This window comes from Dama dama, chromosome 3 (assembly GCF_033118175.1).
Source record: "Dama dama isolate Ldn47 chromosome 3, ASM3311817v1, whole genome shotgun sequence".
Classification (NCBI taxonomy): Eukaryota; Metazoa; Chordata; class Mammalia; order Artiodactyla; family Cervidae; genus Dama; species Dama dama.
Genome location: NC_083683.1, coordinates 36,156,978 through 36,177,642, shown reverse-complemented (window position 1 = coordinate 36,177,642; position 20,665 = coordinate 36,156,978). Strand labels below are relative to the sequence as shown.

Below are 20,665 nucleotides of genomic sequence, written 5' to 3'. Positions count from 1 at the left end.
GGGTCTACTGTAGTTAAGTTACAACCAAAAATACTTGCTGTCTTATTGGATGGGATGAGAGAAAGAGGAACCAAGAATGACTCCATAACCTTTGGCAACAGTCTATTGGGACAAGTGCTATCATAAGTGTTATTAGCATCTGCTAACAGCCAGGGAGCCCTCTATTTCTAAGACACACTGTTACAGTGCTTAAAATATGTGTCTCCTTTCCTTATCGAAATTGACCTGGGAGGGAAGCACTTTTGTTTTAAATTCCTTATTTAAAGTGTGATCCGAGTTCTTTTTTGTTATGGATCTGTTCTCCTGGCATGACTTTGCATTTAGAGGGCTGGCGTGAGACAGGCCAAGTCTTATTTGAGCTCGTACTGCTGGGGGACACCCTGTGCTCAAAACACTGATTTGAGAATGATGCTGATTCTTTAGAGGAGAGTGGAGCTGTGAGAGGAAGGCAAAAATTGCTGTCTAATTACATGGTGTGGTTTCGGGATAAAGCCATACCTGGAATTATTAGTAAGGGAAGGGGAGGAGAGGGGGAGGGAGACAGAGATACGAGCCTTAAAACATTTCCTTTCACTCTTTTTTTAAAAGGCACTTTCCATAGGAAGTGATTGTGAAGCAGAGTTTGGAAAAGCGGGAGTGGTCCTTGCATACCGTCATGTGCACTCATAATATCTGTTGTATCTCCAGCCCCAACACTGCCTTCATTTTCAGCATCATTATCCCTTATGGAGACTTTTGCAGTAAACCTCCCTCATTTATTGAGGCTTTGTTCATTTTCTCAAACTTATGTTCTCTTTGTGCTTCAATCTGCATTGTCTCCATTGGCCTGTTTTCAAGTTCAGTGGCACTTTTTCCTTGCCATGTCCGGTGTACTACAAGCTTATCCATTTTTCTGAGATTTTCCATTTGTGTGCTCAATATGCTCATCGTTTCCATTAAATTCTTGAACATATTTATAATAGTTCTAAAGTCCTTGTCTGTTAATTCCAATATTTATGTCATATCCGAGTCAAAATTTTTGCTTGTTTATATTTTTAAAATTTTTTGTTATATGCTCAAACATGGCTAAATGTTTGAGAGTATGAGTTACTCTATCATCTTCTAAAAAGTGTTGAGTTTTGTTTTGGTAAGCTGTTACATTTCTGTTGGCCTAGCTAGATTGTGTTGGATATAGACTTTTCAGGGTGGATCTAGAGTGGCTTTGCTCTTGTTTTTTTTTTCAATTCTTCTTGTCCTGAGCCTTATCAGGTTTGTATTTGATCAAAGACTCAAGACTTGGGTAGATTTGGAGGTATTGCTGCTCTTCACAGGTCCTTTTATCAATCCTGCCCTCAAGATTCCAGCCCTTCAGCAGTTCTGAATCTAATTGCTGTTTATCTGCCCAGTGAGACTGCAGCTGCTTCCATGGGCTCTGTGTCCTTAAGCCATGCCTGAGAAATGCTCCCAGGTAGAAATTTGGGACGCATCAGGTGCCTATCTCGTTTGTTTTCTAGCTCTCAAGTTTCACAACCCTGCCCTGCCTGTCATCCAGTGCCTGAAAACAATCACTTCGTGTATTTTGCTGAGTTGTATTATTTTTTATAGTAGGGGAGTAAGTCTGATAATCATTACTACCCTTATTCAGAATGGGAAGCTTTGCCAAAGGAATTTAGTGGAAACTTACAAGCTGATTTAAAAATTCATATGTATGTATGAAATGTCCAAGAATAACCAAGAAAAGAATGACCAGAAAAAATTGAAAGAAGCTTGTGTAACCGGCTCCTAGAACACAGTATAAACCTGTAGAAATTAAAATAAGACAGTCATGGTACCAGATTAGGAAAATGGATCATAGAAAGTTCAGGTGCAGATCCGCATATGTTTTCTGATAAAGATGGTAATTCTAATCAGTGGTGAAGTAGATGAATAGTTGTTAAAATATTAAGATGATATTAAGTAGTTATTTAATATATTAAAATGTATGTATGTAGTTCAGATAATTAGGTTTGGAAAAATTTAAAGTTAGATCTGTATTGCACACCACACATTTACAAAAATTACAGATGAATTAGCTTAACATTAGAAATAGTCTAAGTGATACTGCTTTTCCTTCCAATGCATTGACAATTTAAATGAATATAGAGGGTCAACAGAACAATTATTTCTCCGCTAACTATTTGAATTTTAAGTGTGCCGTGGACTTAAGTAATTAAAATTCAGTGTCTTGTTTCTGGGCCCAGTTCTGACTATGAGTTTGTCCCTGGAGCCCAGACTCACTCCATGTGGCATAGACGCAGTGCTCATTAGTGTAAGGACAGCTGCTGTGTTTTCTAGGCTAACTGTTGTTTCAATCATACATCTTGATTCACAGAAATTTTTTTTTTAAGATATATGTTATCTATTGGGAGATATATTCATGCTTTAAAAATAGAAATTAGTATAGTCTTTTTAGAAATCCATTTGAAAATATATCAGGAGTCCTTGTTACAGTGAGTTCACAACTGGAAATCTATCCTAAATAGATTTATTCAAATTTCTTATTCAAAGAAAAAATCTGTATTTAAAGATACTGTTTTCAGTATAATTTATAATGATGAGAACTTGGAAATAATCAAGTTCTCCAAGTAGAGAAAGCTGGTTAAATAAACTTAAATGATTATATAGCTATTGAAAGAAGATATATAAGTAGTGACTTGAAAATATGTTTGTGTTTGGGGTAGGAGGGGCAATATTCAGAACTCGTGATTATAATATAAAAGATCTATACATGAACAAAAGATAAAGTTCCTGCATAGACACAATATTATATGATTTTGTTTGAGTGATGGTGCTATGGGGCTGTTTCTATTTACTGTATTTCCCAGCTTTTTTAAACATGCAATTTGTCTTTAATGAGTAGTGAAGAAAACATGTATTGTTTGAAATATCTACATATGCAAGTGAGAAATACTTACTTTTAGTGGCAGAAGAATTTTTCTAAAAGTTCAATATTTAAAAATAATGTGTGCTGTGGGGTAACTTGTGTTTTTTTATGGTATCCTCAGTCAAGTAGAGGCCAACGAAACAACTTTTCCAACATTGTTTCTCTAGCATTAATTTTCATGGGGAAAAGCTGACCTTAATTTTCAGTTTTTGGTTGTGTTACAAGTGATCTTTGATCCTCTGAATTGCAAAGACTTTTCTGTATTTGGGTAAACTATATATAGTATAAAATTTACCACTTAACCAATTTTCAAGTGTATAGTTCAGAGGCATTAAGTACGTTCATGTTGTGCAAATAGTTACAAAAGTTTTACACATCAGCTTTCACTGACTGTGTGTATGCGTGCTCAGTTGCTTAGTCGTGTCATTGACCATAATATGAAGTTAGTCCCAATCCCATTGCAAAGTTTTTTAATGCTCTACCTATTTACTGAAAGGCATGCTCAGTACTAGGGGCTTCCCTTGTGGCTCAGCTTGTAAAGAATCCACCTGCAATGTGGGAGACCTGGGTTTGATCCCTGGGTTGGGAAGATCCCCTGCAGAAGGGAAAGGCTACCCACTCCAGTACTCTGACCTGGAGAATTCCATGGACTGTGTAGTCCATGGGGTTGCAAAGAGTTGGACATGACTGAGCAACTTTCACTTTCATACTCAGTACTGTGTACTGTGTCTGGGGATACAGCAGTGAATAGGACAAATGTAGTCTCTCTCCTCCCAAGGTTTACATTCTGTTGGGGAAGCAAATGGAATAACTGGCTGTGTGGGGAGCAAACCTACTGGGGGAGGATCCTGAGCAGAGACTTGAAGGATTTAAATTGATTTAAATCCTCTTAGGTATTTAAAGGGCTTCCTTGGTGGCTCAGATGATAAAGAATCTGCCTGCAATGTGGGAGACCTGGGTTCGATCCCTGGGTTGGGAGGATCCCCTGGAGAAGGGAACGGCTACCCACTTCACTGTTCTGGCCTGGAGAATCCCATGAACTGTATAGTCCATGGGGTCACAAAGGGTCAGTATTTGAAACAAGATAAAGAGGAGGGAGCAGTGTCTGAAGCAAAGCGAACGGCATATGAGGGACCACCTGGGGCAGGAACAGAGAGAAGAGGGGTGCAGTGCCAGGAGTGTAAGGTGATGATGAAGAGACAGGACGGCAGAGCCTCGAGGCAGTTTTTCCTGTGAAAAATGTGAAACCACCAAAGGGTTTTAATTAAAAAAAAAAAAAAAGATTTATAGATGGTTCTTGATTGTGGATAGTGGAATATCAGCAGGGCCTGTTAGGATCTGAAGAGGCAGGGTCTGGTGATGGACTGGAATGTGACGGTGAGTGGAGGACACAGGAATTGCGCTTGACTCCTAGGTTTCTGGCTCGAGAAATCATTTATTGAGAAAAAGAACACTGGAGTTTGGGGAGGAAGATGAGTTCAGACTGGGACAAGTACAGAGTCAGAGAGCCTGCAGGGTGTCCAAGAGGAAGCGCTTACTAGGCAGTTCTCCTTATGGGTGGGAATCCCAGGAGAGAAGTCCGGGCGTGCAGATGGTGAATGATCCAACAATAATTAGCACATTTCACAGTATACCTAAATCTTTCTACATCTCTTTCATCTGCTTTTTGTCTCTCAGCAGTTATAGGAATGAATTCTATCACTGCGACCAACAGATGGTTTCTCTTCTAATGCTGACCAACACTTAAAAAACATAAATGTTTTGCTTATTGCCTTGAACTCCACCTTCAGTATGTAAACCCCAAATCCCATCAAAGCAAACTTTGAGGCTGCCAATTTTTTTTTTTTTCAAATGAGCCTATGAAAGTTTTGCAGAGTCTGACCCGACTTAGCAAGTAAACCACCACATGAAAGTTTCAGGCTTGAATGCAGTTTAGACTCTCTCATCATCCAGGCAGAAAACAGTGGCTCGGGTGGTTAGGAGCTTCATGAGGTTACATAGCTGGGCAGCTGCAGAAATGGCCTAAAATTCAGGACTCTGTACTGACCGAGCAGTCTTCTTTTCACTGCTTTTTATTGCTTTCCCCTCCTATTGAGTAGCTGCTGGCTTCAAAGTACCACTTACTAATGATTTGTTTCTTAAGGGACATGGAACAATGCCTACTTTGGTCTCAGAACCCTGAGGGCCAGAAATGTAAGTTTGGTTTTTGAGAATATATTTCTTTCTATGTTTTCTTCATTCTCTCCTTCTCTTCCACTATTTCCTTTCTATCCTCCCTTATTTTAAATTCTTTTTTTTTTTTTAACCCCCCAGGCAGTTGGAGCCTTGGGTGTGGCTGATAACTAATTCCTAAATGTCGCTTATCTAACTTTCAAGTTAAACCATTTCCTTCTCCTGTGGAGGGCTGATAGTCACATTGAGTCACAAGCTCTCACCTCAGAAGGCTTAGCCCTTCCTCCGTGCAGCTAAGTGTCTGGCAGGGGTGGAGATGTGTGCCCTTGTGTTTTTTCCCCTCAGCTTTATGAAGATATAATGACATATAACCTTGTATAAGGGTAAGGTGTACAGTGTGGTGATTTGGTACATGTATGTCTATAGTGGTTTTTTATAGAATGTTTAGTCTAATGATAAGAATTATCCAAATGAGAATTTTGATTTCTTATTAATGCACTTTAAAACTTCTCAGGGTTTACGGATCTGTTTGAGTCACTAATGAAGAAATAACTCAATCACTGTGCTTATGGACTACAGTTTTACATATAGTTTTAGGAACCCCATAGAGTCAAAGTTAAAGAACTCCTATTATATAACTTGGGCTACTCTCAAGGACATATGAACCAGTTTTTCTAGAAAAAAGCTTGAGAATTTCCTCCTTTTCTCCAAAGTACATTTTAAGGGATTGAATAAGAAGTGGTTAACTTCTCAAATGCCTTACAGACAGTTCACATCTGCTGATCCATTAGTCACCATTGACTAATATCCATCTTGGTGACACGCTTGCTGGAAGTTTTATTTTTTTTCTTTTTTTTTCCCATTTACTTTTATTAGTTGGAGGCTAATTACTTTACAATATTGTAGTGGTTTTTGCCATACATTGATATGAATCAGCCATGGATTTACATGTGTTCCTCATCCCTATCCGCCGCCACACCCCCCCGCCCCGGAAGTTTTAAAAGGTGGTTGGGTGGTACTGAATTAGAGAGTTAGAAATTTGTTAATGTCTTGGTAGAAATTTTATATCCTCTTAATATTCTTAAAATTAATAACCCTGTTAGGTATTGTTTGAGCCCTCGAAAAAAAAAAAGGACTGTCATTTTGTGGTCAAAGTCAGGGCAAAGAGTAGCCTCTTTTATTGGTGCTAAACTATCTCTGATGTATCTAGTTAAAAATAAAAGGGAGGAGAAGGCCAAATTGCCATTGTCACTTTCAACCCTTCCAAAGACAAAAAAGCTTCCTAGGTGGCACTAGTGGTAAAGAATCCGCCTGCCAGTGCAGATGATGCAAGAGATGTGGGTTCGATCCTTAGGTTGGGAAGATGCCCTGGAGGAGGAAATGGCACCCCATCCCCCCATTCCAGTATTCTTGCCTGGAAAATGCCATGGGCAGAGGAGCCTGGTGGGCTGTAGTCCATGGGGCTGCAAAGAATTGGACATGGCTGAGGGACAGCATGCACACAAGAGACAAAAAGAACCTGCAGACAGTCCATGCGGGACTTGGAATACAGTGTCCAGAGCAGGCTCCTGAGCCCCGCCTCCCCGAGCTGGAGATAGAAACAGCCTCTCTGCACCGGCTCCTTTCATCCCAGCCAGCTCCTCCACTCCCCACTTATCTGAAGTTCACATTCTCTTCATTTCATTTCTCCATCTCTGGGGAAATTTCTCCCAGGCTATAATTCCAGCTGCTTGGGATGAATTTCTGGTTAGTCAAGGTAAAATTCTTTTCCTAATTCACAAGTTTCTTCTGGGGAGCTTCTAGTGACTAACGGGTACCTTTTTGTTAAAAACTTTTTTCTTACCGTTATCTAGAATTATATGATTTGTGTGCCTTCCCTCCCACCTAGAATGAGAGCCTGCTGAAAGCAGGGGTCTTATCGGTCTCACTCCCCGCGATATTCCTGTAATGCAGGTCAGTGCCCAATGCCTGCTTCCTGCAGGTGCTCAGTAGATATTTGAATGAATCAATGAATGAATATCTTTCCCACAAACTCCTCAAGGGCACTGATGGGGCATGGCGGCAGACACACACAGAATTTTATTAAAAGTGGTCAGCCTGTCAAGCAGAACCCAGGCACTTAGCCTCCTAAGAGCATGGCCTTGTGGTTTGCTTCCACTTTAGAACTTTCTGTGGTCACAGAGAAGCCACACAGAACTTCCTGTGCGCTCCTCTGGCCAGTAAGAGAAACGTTCCTTTCTGTCGGAGTCTTCAGCAGAGCGGCCGAGCGGTTTGGCCCTGGAGCCAGACTTCCTAGGTCACATCTTCCTGGCTGTGTGACCGGCAACTTCCTGTGCCTTTACACGCCCTGGTTGATTCATCTGTAAAGTGAGGCCAGCAGTAGCCCTTGTTCGGTAGGGTTATTTTGAGAATTAAATGAGTTGTCATAAGTAGTGTTAAGAACCATTCTAGCACATAGATGCTCAGTTAATGTTGGCAGGATAAATGAGGATGGGAGTAGTTGTGGCGGGGGCAGTGGTTGTATTTGGCCAATAATGTCATAGCGTGAGTTTGTACTTTGTACTCGGCTTTCACCTAATCCTTCTGTTTTATTACATTTTTCATCATTGCTTTCTTAAAATGTAAGAACTGAGTCATCTCTTAGAAATAAAATTTCAAATGTTCACATTAAGTAATTTTTTAAAAAGATACCATTTTAAGAAACACACTTTGATTTCTTGTATTAATTATTTATAATTTTATGCAAAGGTTATTGTCATGGGGATACTGAATAGGTTTTTCTGCTCCAGAATCTATACAAAATAAGTTTCATCTCTTTGGAGTGTTTCTATAATACTGTCATTCATATCTGAATCTTCCTCACATATTTTCTAAAGGAAAAGATTAATACGTTATTACAAAATCAAGCTGAACTGCCCAGTGTGGGAGATATTTCCTTTCAAGTTTATTTCTTTGAATTTTTAAAGACTATTTCACATAGAATTTAATTATGCATCTCTGTCCTTTTTAAAATATGGTGAATTCATAAACTCTAGATTGAAAGTTTCTGTTAGGAAGAATTATTTTTAGGCCAGCCTTAAGAATAGGAGTTGGGAGGAGGGGATGGTGAGAGAACAAAAAGAAAAGCTTTCAATTATAATCCACACCCTTACTTAGTTGAAGACTTTCATAGTAATCTGGGCCGAGAGGGAAACTACAAATAAAATTGAAACATAATTGGTCTGTGACCTAAATCTGTCTTTTTTGGGTTTTGTTATTGCTAAAGTATTAATGGCAGAATTAGTATTCATAGTTTCCTGATAGTTTTCACTTTCTTTTTGATCTTCTGCTCTTCTGTCTCCATTTTTAAAAGGCACTTAAGGCAGAAAAGCAACCTTGGAAAGGATCTTAAAGGGAGAGAGAGTATAAAAGCAGTAGACAAGATGTTTGAAAATTTTCTCGTTTTGTTTTTTAATGGGGTATGTGGATAGTAGGTGTGTCCATGAAGGAGCTTCAGTTTTGTATCAATGAGTTGTCCTATTTTCAGTTCATTGAAGCTCTCTGGCTTCCCCTCATCCAGGAAGTTACAGATTTGGGGAATCTGTTGTCCTGTTGATGATATAGTCACTCAGTCGTGTCCGACATTTTGTGACCCCATGGACACATTTTGTAGCCTACCAGGCTCCTCTATACATGGAATTCTCCAGGCAAGAATACTAGAGTTGGTTGTTATTTCCTTCTCCAGGGGGTCTTCCCAACCCGGGGATCAAACCCAGGTCTCTCACATTGCAGGCACATTCTTTACTGACTGAGCCACCAGTGAAGCCCCTATTGATGATAGCATTCAATTTTAATTCTTAAGATACCAGTCCTTTTCTTACAAAGAGCTTCACTGCAGGGTTGGTAAGATGAGTAACAGAGACTCTCTTGGGTCTATGGATGACACCGGAAAATGACAGAAATAGAGAACACTTAAAAAAAAAAAAAAAGGCATAAGATATTTGACTTGGAAGCAGTGCAGACCTAGAACAGGTACCATAAAAGAAAATCATTTAAATAAAAGAATAAAAGGTTGAAAAAAAAAAAAAAAGAATAAAAGGTTGAGAAACTTGGTTAGTCTATATAGCATATTGTGATCTTTTTTAATGGTTTATTAATGTCATTCATTGTGTTATTTTCAGTTGGAAAGATGTTGGTAGCAGAACGTGATTCTGCTGCATGCTGTGGTATCATTTAATACATGTAGCCTGACTTGTGTGTCATGGTAGAGTTGATTGTGATTCTCAGGAGCCTTCCACAAGAATGATCTTTCTTATGCTCTCCAGGTTTTCACCTGATGGCAGGCTAATTGTATCATGCAGTGAGGATAAAACTATTAAAATCTGGGATACCACAAATAAGCAGTGTGTCAACAACTTCTCAGATTTTGTAGGGTAAGTCCATTTCTCTTTTTGAATTTTTATGGGTTAGTATGCTAAGGAGACATTTAATTGTTTACAATTCAAATAAAGAAAGAGAAATTGAAATATTAGACCATCTTATTCCTCCCTCCCAGGTTTGCAAATTTTGTGGCTTTTAACCCTAATGGTACATGCATAGCTTCAGCAGGTTCTGACCATACTGTGAAAATCTGGGATATAAGAGTGAACAAGCTACTCCAGCATTATCAAGGTAAGGATTCCCATAACAGAATTGAATTGTACAGTGAGCTTCTCTTACACTGGCAGAGACTATTATCAGTGTGGCTTGGCCCTATTACTGAGTGTGATGCACTGACCAGAGAAAAGTTAGCCACCATCAGCAGCGTGGTCCAAGGAGCTGGGGTAGGTGCCAGCCTGCAGAGGGAGGTGGATGAACCTTATAAATGATGCCAGAGCTGTAAAAAAAAAAAAAAAAGGAAAAAGAAAAGAAAAAAAGTTACTAGAAGATTTTCAGACTTTGGTTATCTGCTTTGTATAAGAATCCAGGATTAAAATTGACTCAGAAGGAGATACCTGAGCACAAATAGGTGTTATAACTGGCAGAAAACAACATCCTACTGTGCCTGTCTATTGAAGTTAAAAGAGAAATGAATTGATTTCTTAATGTGTATTAGATTTATATTAAATCCAAATTTCTGTTCCTTAATAAACATAATGTAGCAGACACTGTGCTAAATTCTCACATCAGCCCTCAGAGGTATTACTGTTACCTCCACTTTAAAGACAAGGAAAGTGAGGCTGAAAGAGCCTATGTAACTTGCTAAAATATCGCTCGGACTGACATGGGTCTTTCTGTTTACAAAGTACGCTTCTACAAAGTACAGTGATTATCAAACTTTGGTCACTGTGTTATACTGCCTCCTGTTGGAAGGATGGTGTCCAGAAATGAATTCTCAAACTGGCACGGCTGCCCTTCTCCAAAGACATCCCCATACTCTTCGCCTTGTCCCAAGCAACCAACTGGTTATTAAATTTAGTTTGAGGCTAGGATGTATACATTACGTGAACTGGTGGTAGACAATGATTGTTTATATTGGCACTATATCCAAAGATTTTATAGTTAGGTAGTTAATAAGACCATCTTTCCTGGACAGATTCTCATTTTCTGTCTCATGAACTGGAAGCTTAAGCTGTTTGATGCCACACTACTTATTTGTCTTAGTGAGCTATGTAGAGTTTTGGTGCTATGGAGACATTACCTCTAATTGATTCTTGGTTTCAACCTCATATTGCTAGTAGAGTAAAGGGGCATCTTTAGAATTAAGAATTATTCTCTGAACTTTTTGCTTTTATTTTCCACAAATCAGTTCACAGCGGTGGAGTTAATTGTCTGTCGTTCCATCCTTCGGGTAACTATCTCATCACTGCTTCTTCAGATGGTACGCTGAAGATCCTGGACCTCTTAGAAGGAAGGCTTATATACACACTTCAAGGACATACGGTGTGAACCCTAAGATATTTGCTTTAGCTCTGATCCACCTTGTTATATGGCTGTATTACTTTCCCAAGTATACCACACATGGCTGCTATTACAATTTTATTTTTGGTTTTTTTGCTTGCAAGGATGTGTTTTCATCCTCTGGAAGCAGCTCTTCGAAATATTATTTATTGTAGTTCTTGTCAAAATCAATGTGTATCTTTCAATGGCCGGTAACGTAACCCTCCACAGCTGTCTTCCTCGGTATGTAGTATGGGTCTGACTGCTTAAATGGTGACAGATACGTGTTTTTCTGACTTCTGCTCTTTCCCCTCACGTGCCAGCTCTGACCCTCTCAGCCTCCCTACCCTTTCACTCTCGTCTTCCACTAAACTGATGGGTGAGTTTAGAAGGAGAAACTTGACAAGTCGAGCCTAATGCCCTCAGCTCTTAGGAGCCTGTGCTCATGGCTCTCCTCTGGCATTTCTTGTGGGGAGGCTAGCCCTTGTCCAGTCTTGCCTGTGACGGGGTACTCAAGTGTGACTCATTCTGGGTTTCAGGTCTAGAAAGCCTGTTTGCCCACAGATGAAGCCATGTTCTCTCTTTACAAGCCCTCATCAGTAAGAAAGATAGTATTTCTTTGTCTTATTTTTTAATTAGTTTAGGAATTCAGTGGGGAAATGGGGTGCTGTTTATGGAGCCTGTTCACTCAGACACACATGCACATACTGATATATAATATTCCAAAGGAAAACTTTTTTAAGTGTAAAAATTATTCTTCCTTTCTGGGTAAATGTTCAAACTTCTCTAAATTTTTTAGAATACATCCCCCCCTTCTTTTAAAAATAAGATGTACTAGGTACTTCCTTTTAAGCAAGCATAAGCGATTTATATCCAGAAATAGACTGGGCTTTGTGGCCTAGGGGAGAAGTTTTCTTTTTCTGTCTTCATGTATCCTGCTGGGCTTCCTGCTTGCTTTATCATTTGTTTCACAGCTGTGTTAGAGGGAAGCAGAAATAGACAGTTAACCAGCTCAGATATATGTGTACCCATGGATTTGGGCTGGATTAACAACCAATAAAAGTGGCCATGGATTAAAATATCCTTGGAAGAAGGACTGAGTACTGGGGAAAAAGGTAAATAAAATAATTTAGGAGAAAAGCACTATACGCGAAGATGGAAATTTTCACAGTCTGGACGTGAAGGTATTTATGAGGTGTTAACCTGAGACTGTGGGCTGGTCTACGTGAAAGATATAAGAGGCTCTTCCCCATAAATTTTCATGTATAGATTCTGTTCAGTTCAGTTGCTCAGTTGTGTTTGGCTCTTTGCAACCCCATGGACCGCAACACCCCAGGCTTCCTTGTCCATCACCAACTCCTGGAGCTTACTCAGACTCATCATGTCCATTGAGTCAGTGATGCCATCCAACCATCTCATCCTCTGTCATCCCCTTCTCCTCCTGCCCTCAATCTTTCCCAGCATCAGAATCTTTTCCAGTGAGTCACATCTTCGCATCAGGTGGCCAAAGTATTGGAGTTTCAGCTTGAACATCAGTCCTTCCAGTGAACACCCAGGACTGATCTCCTTTAGGATGGACTGGTTGGATCTCCTTGCAGTCCAAGGGACCCTCAAGGGTCTTCTCCAACACCACAGTTCAAAAGCATCAGTTGTTTGGTGCTCAGCTTTCTTTATAGTCCAACTCTCACATCCATACATGACTACTGGAAAAAGCCATAGCTTTGACTAGACGGACCTATGTTGGCAAAGTAATGTCTCTGCTTTTTAATAAACTGTCTAGGTTGGACATAGCTTTTCTTCCAAAGAGCAAGCATCTTTTAATTTCATGGCTGCAGTCAACATCTGCAGTGATTTTGGAGCCCCCCCAAAATAGTTTCTCACTGTTTCCATTGTATGGAATGGAACTTATTACTGACTTATTAAAAAAACAAACAGTATACAAGCATTTCTGAGATGAGAAATGAATCCTCTTGACTAGAAACTGACCCAGAGGTCATTCTGTGACTGTGCCAAGAGCCGTCCAGCGCCGCAGCCATTGCTTACCACGCTCGCTTTCCTGTTACCTCCCACCCTGATAACTGCAGTAACTTCCTAAGTGGCTTCCAGCTGTTCGTTCAAACTCCAGCTCATCATTCTCACAGTCGCGGTATCAGTTGTCATCAGTCACAGCTCTTCTCCTATCTGTGTCCTGCTCTCAGAACTTTAAGTGGCTCACTGTTGCCCACGTGAAGAACTCGGTGAAGCATGTTGGGGTTCAGGAAATGACTTCTCTTCATACAGCCTCGTTCCCATCACTTCCAGGGTTATCATTCAGCTTCTGCTAGTGATTTGTTGAATAAGATTCCAAAGCCAGAAAATTTTAACAGAAGAAATTCTTACTCACTGACCTATGCACAGACTTCTTTAAAGGGAAGAAAAGTGTATTTTCTCATTTTTATTAGTATCTCTTTTTCAGTTAGTATTGTTTATAGATGTCTTCAGATAACTGAGTTGATGCTTTGATTCTCTTTGCCTGCCTTGGTTGCTAGCAGCTGAATATGTCCTCAGACTTATTGCATAACTATTCTGCACAAATTAGGATGAAAAATTAATACTCACAGCCTTCTTGGCCACGGAAACACATTATCAAATGCTTTTTTCCCTTTTATCTCCCTTTATGTCTTAGGGGCCTGTCTTCACTGTTTCATTTTCAAAAGGTGGAGAGCTGTTTACATCAGGAGGTGCAGATGCACAGGTTTGTAAAGCTCTCTGCTCCCTCTTTGATTTGATTAGGGGAAATGGAATCTGAGACCTCAGCTGAGATTTTTACAACCAGCTAGTTTGTCTATTTCAGATGATTATGAATGAATTTATATTTTAGTTAGTGCCAGGGAATCTGCTCTCTCGTAGCTGAAATGGTACCAGTTCTGATCATTTTTGGAACTCAAATAGCAGTTATTTTCTTTTGCTCGTCTTTATACTTACTTATACATAAAACTAACACTGAGTGCCTAATATTGGTGTGGGCCTTTTCACTTGAATTGTTGCCTAATCTATTGTCTGTGTGTTTTATTTTTCAAATGTTGATTAAACTTCTTGAGTATGGTACATTTAAATTGTAACAAGTCTGTATTTATTTGAAATGACCAAAAGTCATTCAGAGCCACATTTATTGAATAAGGTGGACATAAAGAAAATTCAGAATATGAAATCTCTCCCTATTACCCTTTTAAAAAGTATTGAGATATAATGTTGTGGGAATATATATCTAGCCTTCCTATTTTGACAGCCTATTCTATATGTTCATTTTTTAAAAATTTCCTTCTACTACTTGTACTTGCAAATCAATAACTGCCAACTTGATTCATTTTTAATAGGTCTTATTATGGAGGACTAACTTTGATGAACTGAATTATAAAGATACTAGTAAAAGAAACCTCAAAAGACTGCACTTTGATTCACCGCCACATCTTCTCGATATCTACCCAAGGACACCACATCCGCATGAGGGAAGAATTGAAACTGTTGAAGTGAGTATTTAATGAGTATTTGCCCTGCCATTTGTAAGTGTTCACTTTGGGACTATTGGTGAACTATATGCTTGGAATTATACTTAATTATATAAAGCCTAGTCCTCCTTTAAAACAACAGCACTTTAAGAAATGATTATATTCACTAATAAAACTATAAATAGAGTAGTATGTAAAGTGCTAAAGCCTCATATTTGCAGCTTGAAGATTTAGAAATAAAACTTAAAAACTGTGATAATAATAATGGGAAATGAAGAATCAAATCTAAGGCCTCTGGCTGTAAAGTCTGAGCTAGTTCGTGTTCTAGATGTGTTTAGGAAAGTCGTGTGATAGCTGTCATGAGAACAGCTGAAAGGCAAGAATTTTTAGAGCAATTATTGAAATGGGTATCTTGAAGCAAGTCTTAGGAACAGTAAGAAGAGGTTGAAGCATTACATCTAGTAATTGAGACCATTTTACTGTTTGCCAACATATATTTTCAAGTATATAATTGTCTATTTAGCTGTAAATTTGTCTTTGCTGGATACTTAGCTGGTATTAGTCTATTTCTTTCCATCTTGCATGATTCTTCTTAAGTTCATTTTTCTCTCAGCAAGAGCTGAAATCAGGAATCACTATTGTCTGTTAATCTGAATTTTTCCCCCAATCATTGGCAGAATCTTTCTTTGTTTTTAGAGTAGATGTTTTGAATTTTTAAGATGTTATTCCTGAATGGCAGTTCCCAGCCACTTCGTGACTGTTGTTCATGCTGTGGTTCGACTCCCTTCCAAATGGTTCCTGGGTCCCTCACCCGCCGTCAGTCCTTTAATTTTGGTTTCGTCACTCTTGGTCTTTTGTCCTACCTTAGCTGTTTCTGTTAGTCTCAGGGTTTGTGTGTGCGTGTGTACACTCAGGAGTAAGTTTCCAGAAAAAATTGATATCTTTGGACAGTTTTCTAGATTTTGTTGAATTTGGCCACATCATTGGGATTTCTTTCCTTGTTTTTCCATGGTAGTGTTTATTTTCAGTTCTTTGCTATAATTTTTGTCCTTTTCAACTTGCCACCATTTTTCCAGACCTTCTAAATAAAGTATTTTACCATTGTGCTTTACTTAATCTTTGTGCCATTTATTGTATTATCATTTCCTCACTTTTCTTTCTTTTTTTTTTAATTATTTCAACATTTATTGTAAAATGTAATAATAGGATAATGTGTTGAAATAAGAACATTCAGTTCAGTTCAGTTGCTTAGTTGTGTCAGACTCCTTGCGACCTCATGGACTGCAGCACGCCAGGCCTCCCTGTCCATCACCAACTCCCAAAATTTACTCAAACTCATGTCCATTGAGTCAGTGTTGCCATCTAACTATCTCATCCTCTGTTGTCCCCTTCTCCTCCTACCTTCAATCTTTTCCAGCATCAGGGTCTTTACCAATGAGTAAGTACTTCACATCAGGTGGCCAAAGGATTGGAGTTTCAGCTTCAGTATCAGTCCTTCCAATGAATATTCAAGACTGATTTCCTTTAGGATGGACTGGTTGGATCTCCTTGCTGTCCAAGAGACTCTCAAGAGTCTTCTCCAACACCATAGTTCAAAAGCATCAATTATTCGGCACTCAGCTTTCTTTATAGTCCAACTCTTACATCCATACATGACTACTGGAAAAACCATAGCTTTGACTAGACGGACCTTTGTTGGCAAAGTAATGTCTCTTCTTTTTAATATGCTGTCTAGGTTGGTCGTAACTTTTCTTCCAAGAAGCAAGTGTCTTTTAATTTCATGGCTGCAGTCAACATCTGCAGTGATTTCGGAGCCCCCCAAAATAAAGTCTGTCACTGTTTCCATTGTTTTCCCATCTAATTTGCTATGAAGTGATGGGACCAGAAGCCATGATCTTAGTTTTCTGAATGTTGAGCTTTAAGCTAACTTTTTCACTCTCCTCTTTCACTTTCATCAAGAGGCTGTTTAGTTCTTCGCTTTCTGCCATAAGTGGTGTCATCTGCATATCTGAGGTTATTGATATTTCTCCCAGCAATCTTGATTCCAGCTTGTGCTTCATCCAGTCCAGCATTTCTCATGATGTACTCTTCTTATAAGTTAATCAAGCAGGGTGACAATATACAGCCTTGACATACTCCTTTCCCAGTTTGGAACCAGTCTGTTGTTCCATGTCCACTTCTAACTGTTGCTTCTTAACCTGCATACAGATTTCTCAGGAGGCAGCTCAGAACATTAAGTGAATATAATATCATTTGCTTTTTTTTTTTTTATTATATATTCCTAGACTCTACAAATATTTATCAAGTTCATACTATGTGTAAATACATGGTGGTATATGTTTTAGATCTTCAAAATGGATTGTAAGAAATTCCATTTTCACCAGTATGATTAAATGGATACCTCCCACTAAAAACAGCTATGAATGCTTGATAAACTGTAGTCATCTATGTATTTACATGAGGATGGCTCATGGAATTTTATTCTATGCAATAGATTGTATTGCATTGAAATCATCATTCATTTTTAAGATAAATTATATACATTTTTAACTGGAGGATGGTTGCTTTACAGTGTCGTGTTGGTTTCTGCGATACAGCAGTGTGACTCAGCCTCCCTCCTACTTCCCGCATCCCACCCCTCCAGGTTGTCACGGAGCACCAAGCTGAACTTCCCACTGGCTGTTTTGCACATGGTACTATGTATATGTCAATGCTGCTCTTATCTGTGCACCTCCTCTTCTCCTTCCCCACCTATATCCACCAGTCTGTTCTCTATGTCAGCATCTCTATTTTTTCCCTGAAAATAAGTTCATCAGTACCACTTTTCTAGATTCCGTTTATGTATGTTAACGTATGATATTTGTTTTTCTCTTGCTGAGTGACTTTACTCTGTACAACAGGCGCTAGGTTCATCCACCTCACTCAATTCATTCCTTTTATGGCTGAATAATATTCCATTGTGGATATGTACCACAGCTTCTTTGTTGATTCATCTGCTGATGGACATCTAGCTTGCTTCGGTGTCCCGGCTATTGTAAATAGTGCTGCCACGAACACTGGGGTACATGTGTCTTTTTGAAATATGGTTTTCTCAGCGTATATACCCAGCAGTAGAATTGCTGGGTCATATGGTAGTTTTATTCCTCGTTTTCTAAGGAATCTTCATACTGCTCTCCGTAGTGACTGTATCAATTTACATACCCATCAACAATGCAGGAGGGTTCCCTTTTCTCCACATCCTCTCTAGCATTTACTGTTTGTAGATTTTTTGATGATGGCCATTCTGACCATTATGAGGTGATACCTCATTGTAGTTTTGATTTGCATTTCTCTAATAATGGGCAATGTTGAACATCTTTTCATGTGTTTGTTGGCCATCTTTGGAGAAATGGCTTCTTTGGAGAAATGTCTGTTTAGGTGTTCCACCCGTTTTTTGACTGGGTTGTTTTTCTGATATTGAGCTGCTATAACTGTTATTTTGGAGATTAATCTTTTGTCGGTTGCTTTGTTTGCAATTATTTTCTCTTTTGAGGGTTGTCTTTTCAGGATTGTTTCCTTAATTTCTCTTTCTGACTTTTGGTTGTTAATATATAGGAATGCAAGGGATTTCTGTGTATTAATTTTGTATCCTGAGACTTTACTAAATTCATTGATTAGTTCTAGTAATTTTCTGGCATCTTTAGAGTGTTCTGTGTATTGTATCATGTCATTTGCAAACAGTGGGAGTTTTACTTCTTTACCAGTCTGGATTCCTTTTAATTTTTATTTTTTTTCTGTGATTGCCGTCGCTAGGACTTCCAAAACAATACTTAATAATAGTGGCAAGAGTGGGCATCCTTGTCTTGTTCTTGATCTTAGAAGAAATGCTTTCACTCTTTCACCGTTAAGAATGTTTGCTCTGGGTTTGTCATATATGGCCTTTATTATGTTGAGGTAGCTTCCTTCTATGCCTACTTTCTGAAGAGTTTTTATCATAAATGGGTATTGAATCTTGTTGAGAACTTTTCCTACATCTATTGAGAAGATCATATTGTTTTTATATTTCAGTTTTTTAATATGGTGTATCACATTGATTGATTTGTGTATGTTAAAGAATCCTTGCATCCCTGGGATACACCTCACTTGATCATGGTGTATCATCCTTTTAATGTGTTTGTTTGGATTCTGTTTGCTAGTATTTTGTTGAGGCTGGTTGTTCATCAGAGATATTGGCCCATAATTTTCTTTTTGTGAGATATCTTCAGTATTGATATCAGGGTGATGATGGCTTCTTATAATAAGTTTGGGAGTTTTCCTCCCTCTTTTGGAAGAGTTTGAGAAGGATAGATGTTAGCACTTCTCTAATATTTGACAGAATTTGCTTGTGAAGACATCTGGCCCTAGGCTTCTGTTTGTTGGAAGATTTTTTTATCACAGTTTCAATTTCAGTGCTTGTGATTGGTCTCTTCATATTTTCTATTTCTTCCTGGTTGAGTCTTGGAAGGTTTTACTTTTCTGAGAATTTGTCCGTTTCTTCCAGGTTGTCCATTTTATTGGCATATAGTCACTTCTAGTAGTCTCGTGTCTGTTATGATCCTTTGTATTTCTGGTTGTCTGTTGTATCTTCTCTGTTTTCATTTCTAATTTTATTGAATTAAGTCATCTTTTTTTCTTGATGAGTCTGGTTAAAGATTTATCAGTTTATTTTTTATTTAAAGTTTATCTTTTCAAAGGACGAACTTTTAGTTTTATTGGTCTTTGCATTTGTTTTATTTGTCTCTATTTCATTTATTTCTACTCTGATCTTTTGTGTTTCTATCCTTCTACTAACTTTGGAGTTTTTGTTCTTCTTTTTCTAGTTGCTTTAGGTGAAAGGTTAGGTTGTTTATTTGATATTTTTCTTGATTTTTGAGGTTCATATTGCCATGAACTTCCCTCTTAGCACTATTTTTTACTGCATCCCATAGGTTTTGAGTTGTGTTTTCATTGTCATTTGTTTCTAGGTATTTTTTTATTTCCTCTTTGATTTCTTCACTGACTGACTACTTAAAAACTTACTGTTTAGCCCCTGTGTGTTTTTTACAGTTCTTTTTCTTCCTGTAATGGATATCTAATCTTACTGCATTGTGGTCAGAAAAAAGTGCAATTTTCTTAAATCTACCAAGGCTTAATTTGTGACCCAAGATGTGAATTATTCTGGAGAATGTTCCATGTGCACTTGAGAAAAAGTGTATTCTACAGTTTGGGGATAGAAGGTCCTCTAGATGTCAATTAGGTCTATCTGGTCCAATGTGTCATTTAAGACCTGTTTCCTTACTAATTTTCTTTCTGGATGATATGTCCATTGGTGTGAGTGAGATGTTTAAGTCCCCCACTATTATTGTGTTACTATTTCCACTATTATAGTTAGCATTTGCCTTGTGTACTGAGATGCTCCTGTGTTGGGAGCATATATATTATAATTGTTATATTTCCTTCTTGGATTGATCCCTTGATCATTATGTAGTGTCCTTCCTTGTCTCTTGTAATGGTCTTTATTTTAAAGTCTATTTTATCTGATATGAGAATTGCTATACCTGCTTTGTTTTGATTTCCATTTGCATGGAATATCTTTTTCCAGCCCCTCACTTTCAGTCTGTATGTGTCTCTAGGTCTGAAGTGGGTCTCTTGTAGACAGCATATATAGAGGTCTTATTTTTGTATCCATTCAGCCAACCTGTGTCTTTTGGTTGGATTGTTTAATCCATTTACATTTAAGGTAATTATTGACATGTATGATCCTACGGTTGTTGTTGTTTAGTCACTAAGTCACGTCCAGTTCATTTGTGACCCCATGGACTCCAGCTCACCGGGCTCCCATCCATGGGATTTCCCAGGTAAGAATACTGGAGTGGATTGCCATACCTCCTCCAGCAGATCACCCAACCCAGGGATCAAACCTGCATCTCATGCATTGACAGACAAATTCTTTACCACTGAGCCACCAAGTCCATAATCCTATTACCATTTATTGTTTGGAGTTTGTTTTTGTAAATCTTTTTTTTCTCTTGTGTTTCCTGTCTAGAGAAGTTCCTTTTTAGCATTTGTTATAGAGCTGATTTGGTGGTGCTGAATCCTTTTAACATTTGCTTATCTGTAAAGATTTGATTTTCTGAATCTGAATGAGATCCTTGCTGGAAAGAGTAATCTTGGTTGTAGGGCTTTTCTCCTTTTATCACTTTAAGTA

The 20,665-nt window shown here is 38.5% G+C and overlaps 1 protein-coding gene across 4 annotated transcripts in view; it reads left to right on the top strand.

Annotated features, from left to right (window-relative positions):
* Positions 1–20,665, top strand: part of POC1B (POC1 centriolar protein B) — a 99,015-nt gene that overhangs the window by 32,379 nt on the left and 45,971 nt on the right. For 3 of the 4 annotated variants that reach the window (XM_061125632.1, XM_061125625.1, XM_061125631.1), the window contains exons 5-9: positions 9,379–9,486; positions 9,609–9,724; positions 10,842–10,975; positions 13,638–13,706; positions 14,329–14,481. In XM_061125632.1, the coding sequence (XP_060981615.1) occupies positions 9,379–9,486; positions 9,609–9,724; positions 10,842–10,975; positions 13,638–13,706; positions 14,329–14,481 (580 nt within the window). The remainder of the gene's footprint in view (positions 1–9,378; positions 9,487–9,608; positions 9,725–10,841; positions 10,976–13,637; positions 13,707–14,328; positions 14,482–20,665) is intronic. The other variant, XM_061125617.1, reaches the window with a different exon arrangement.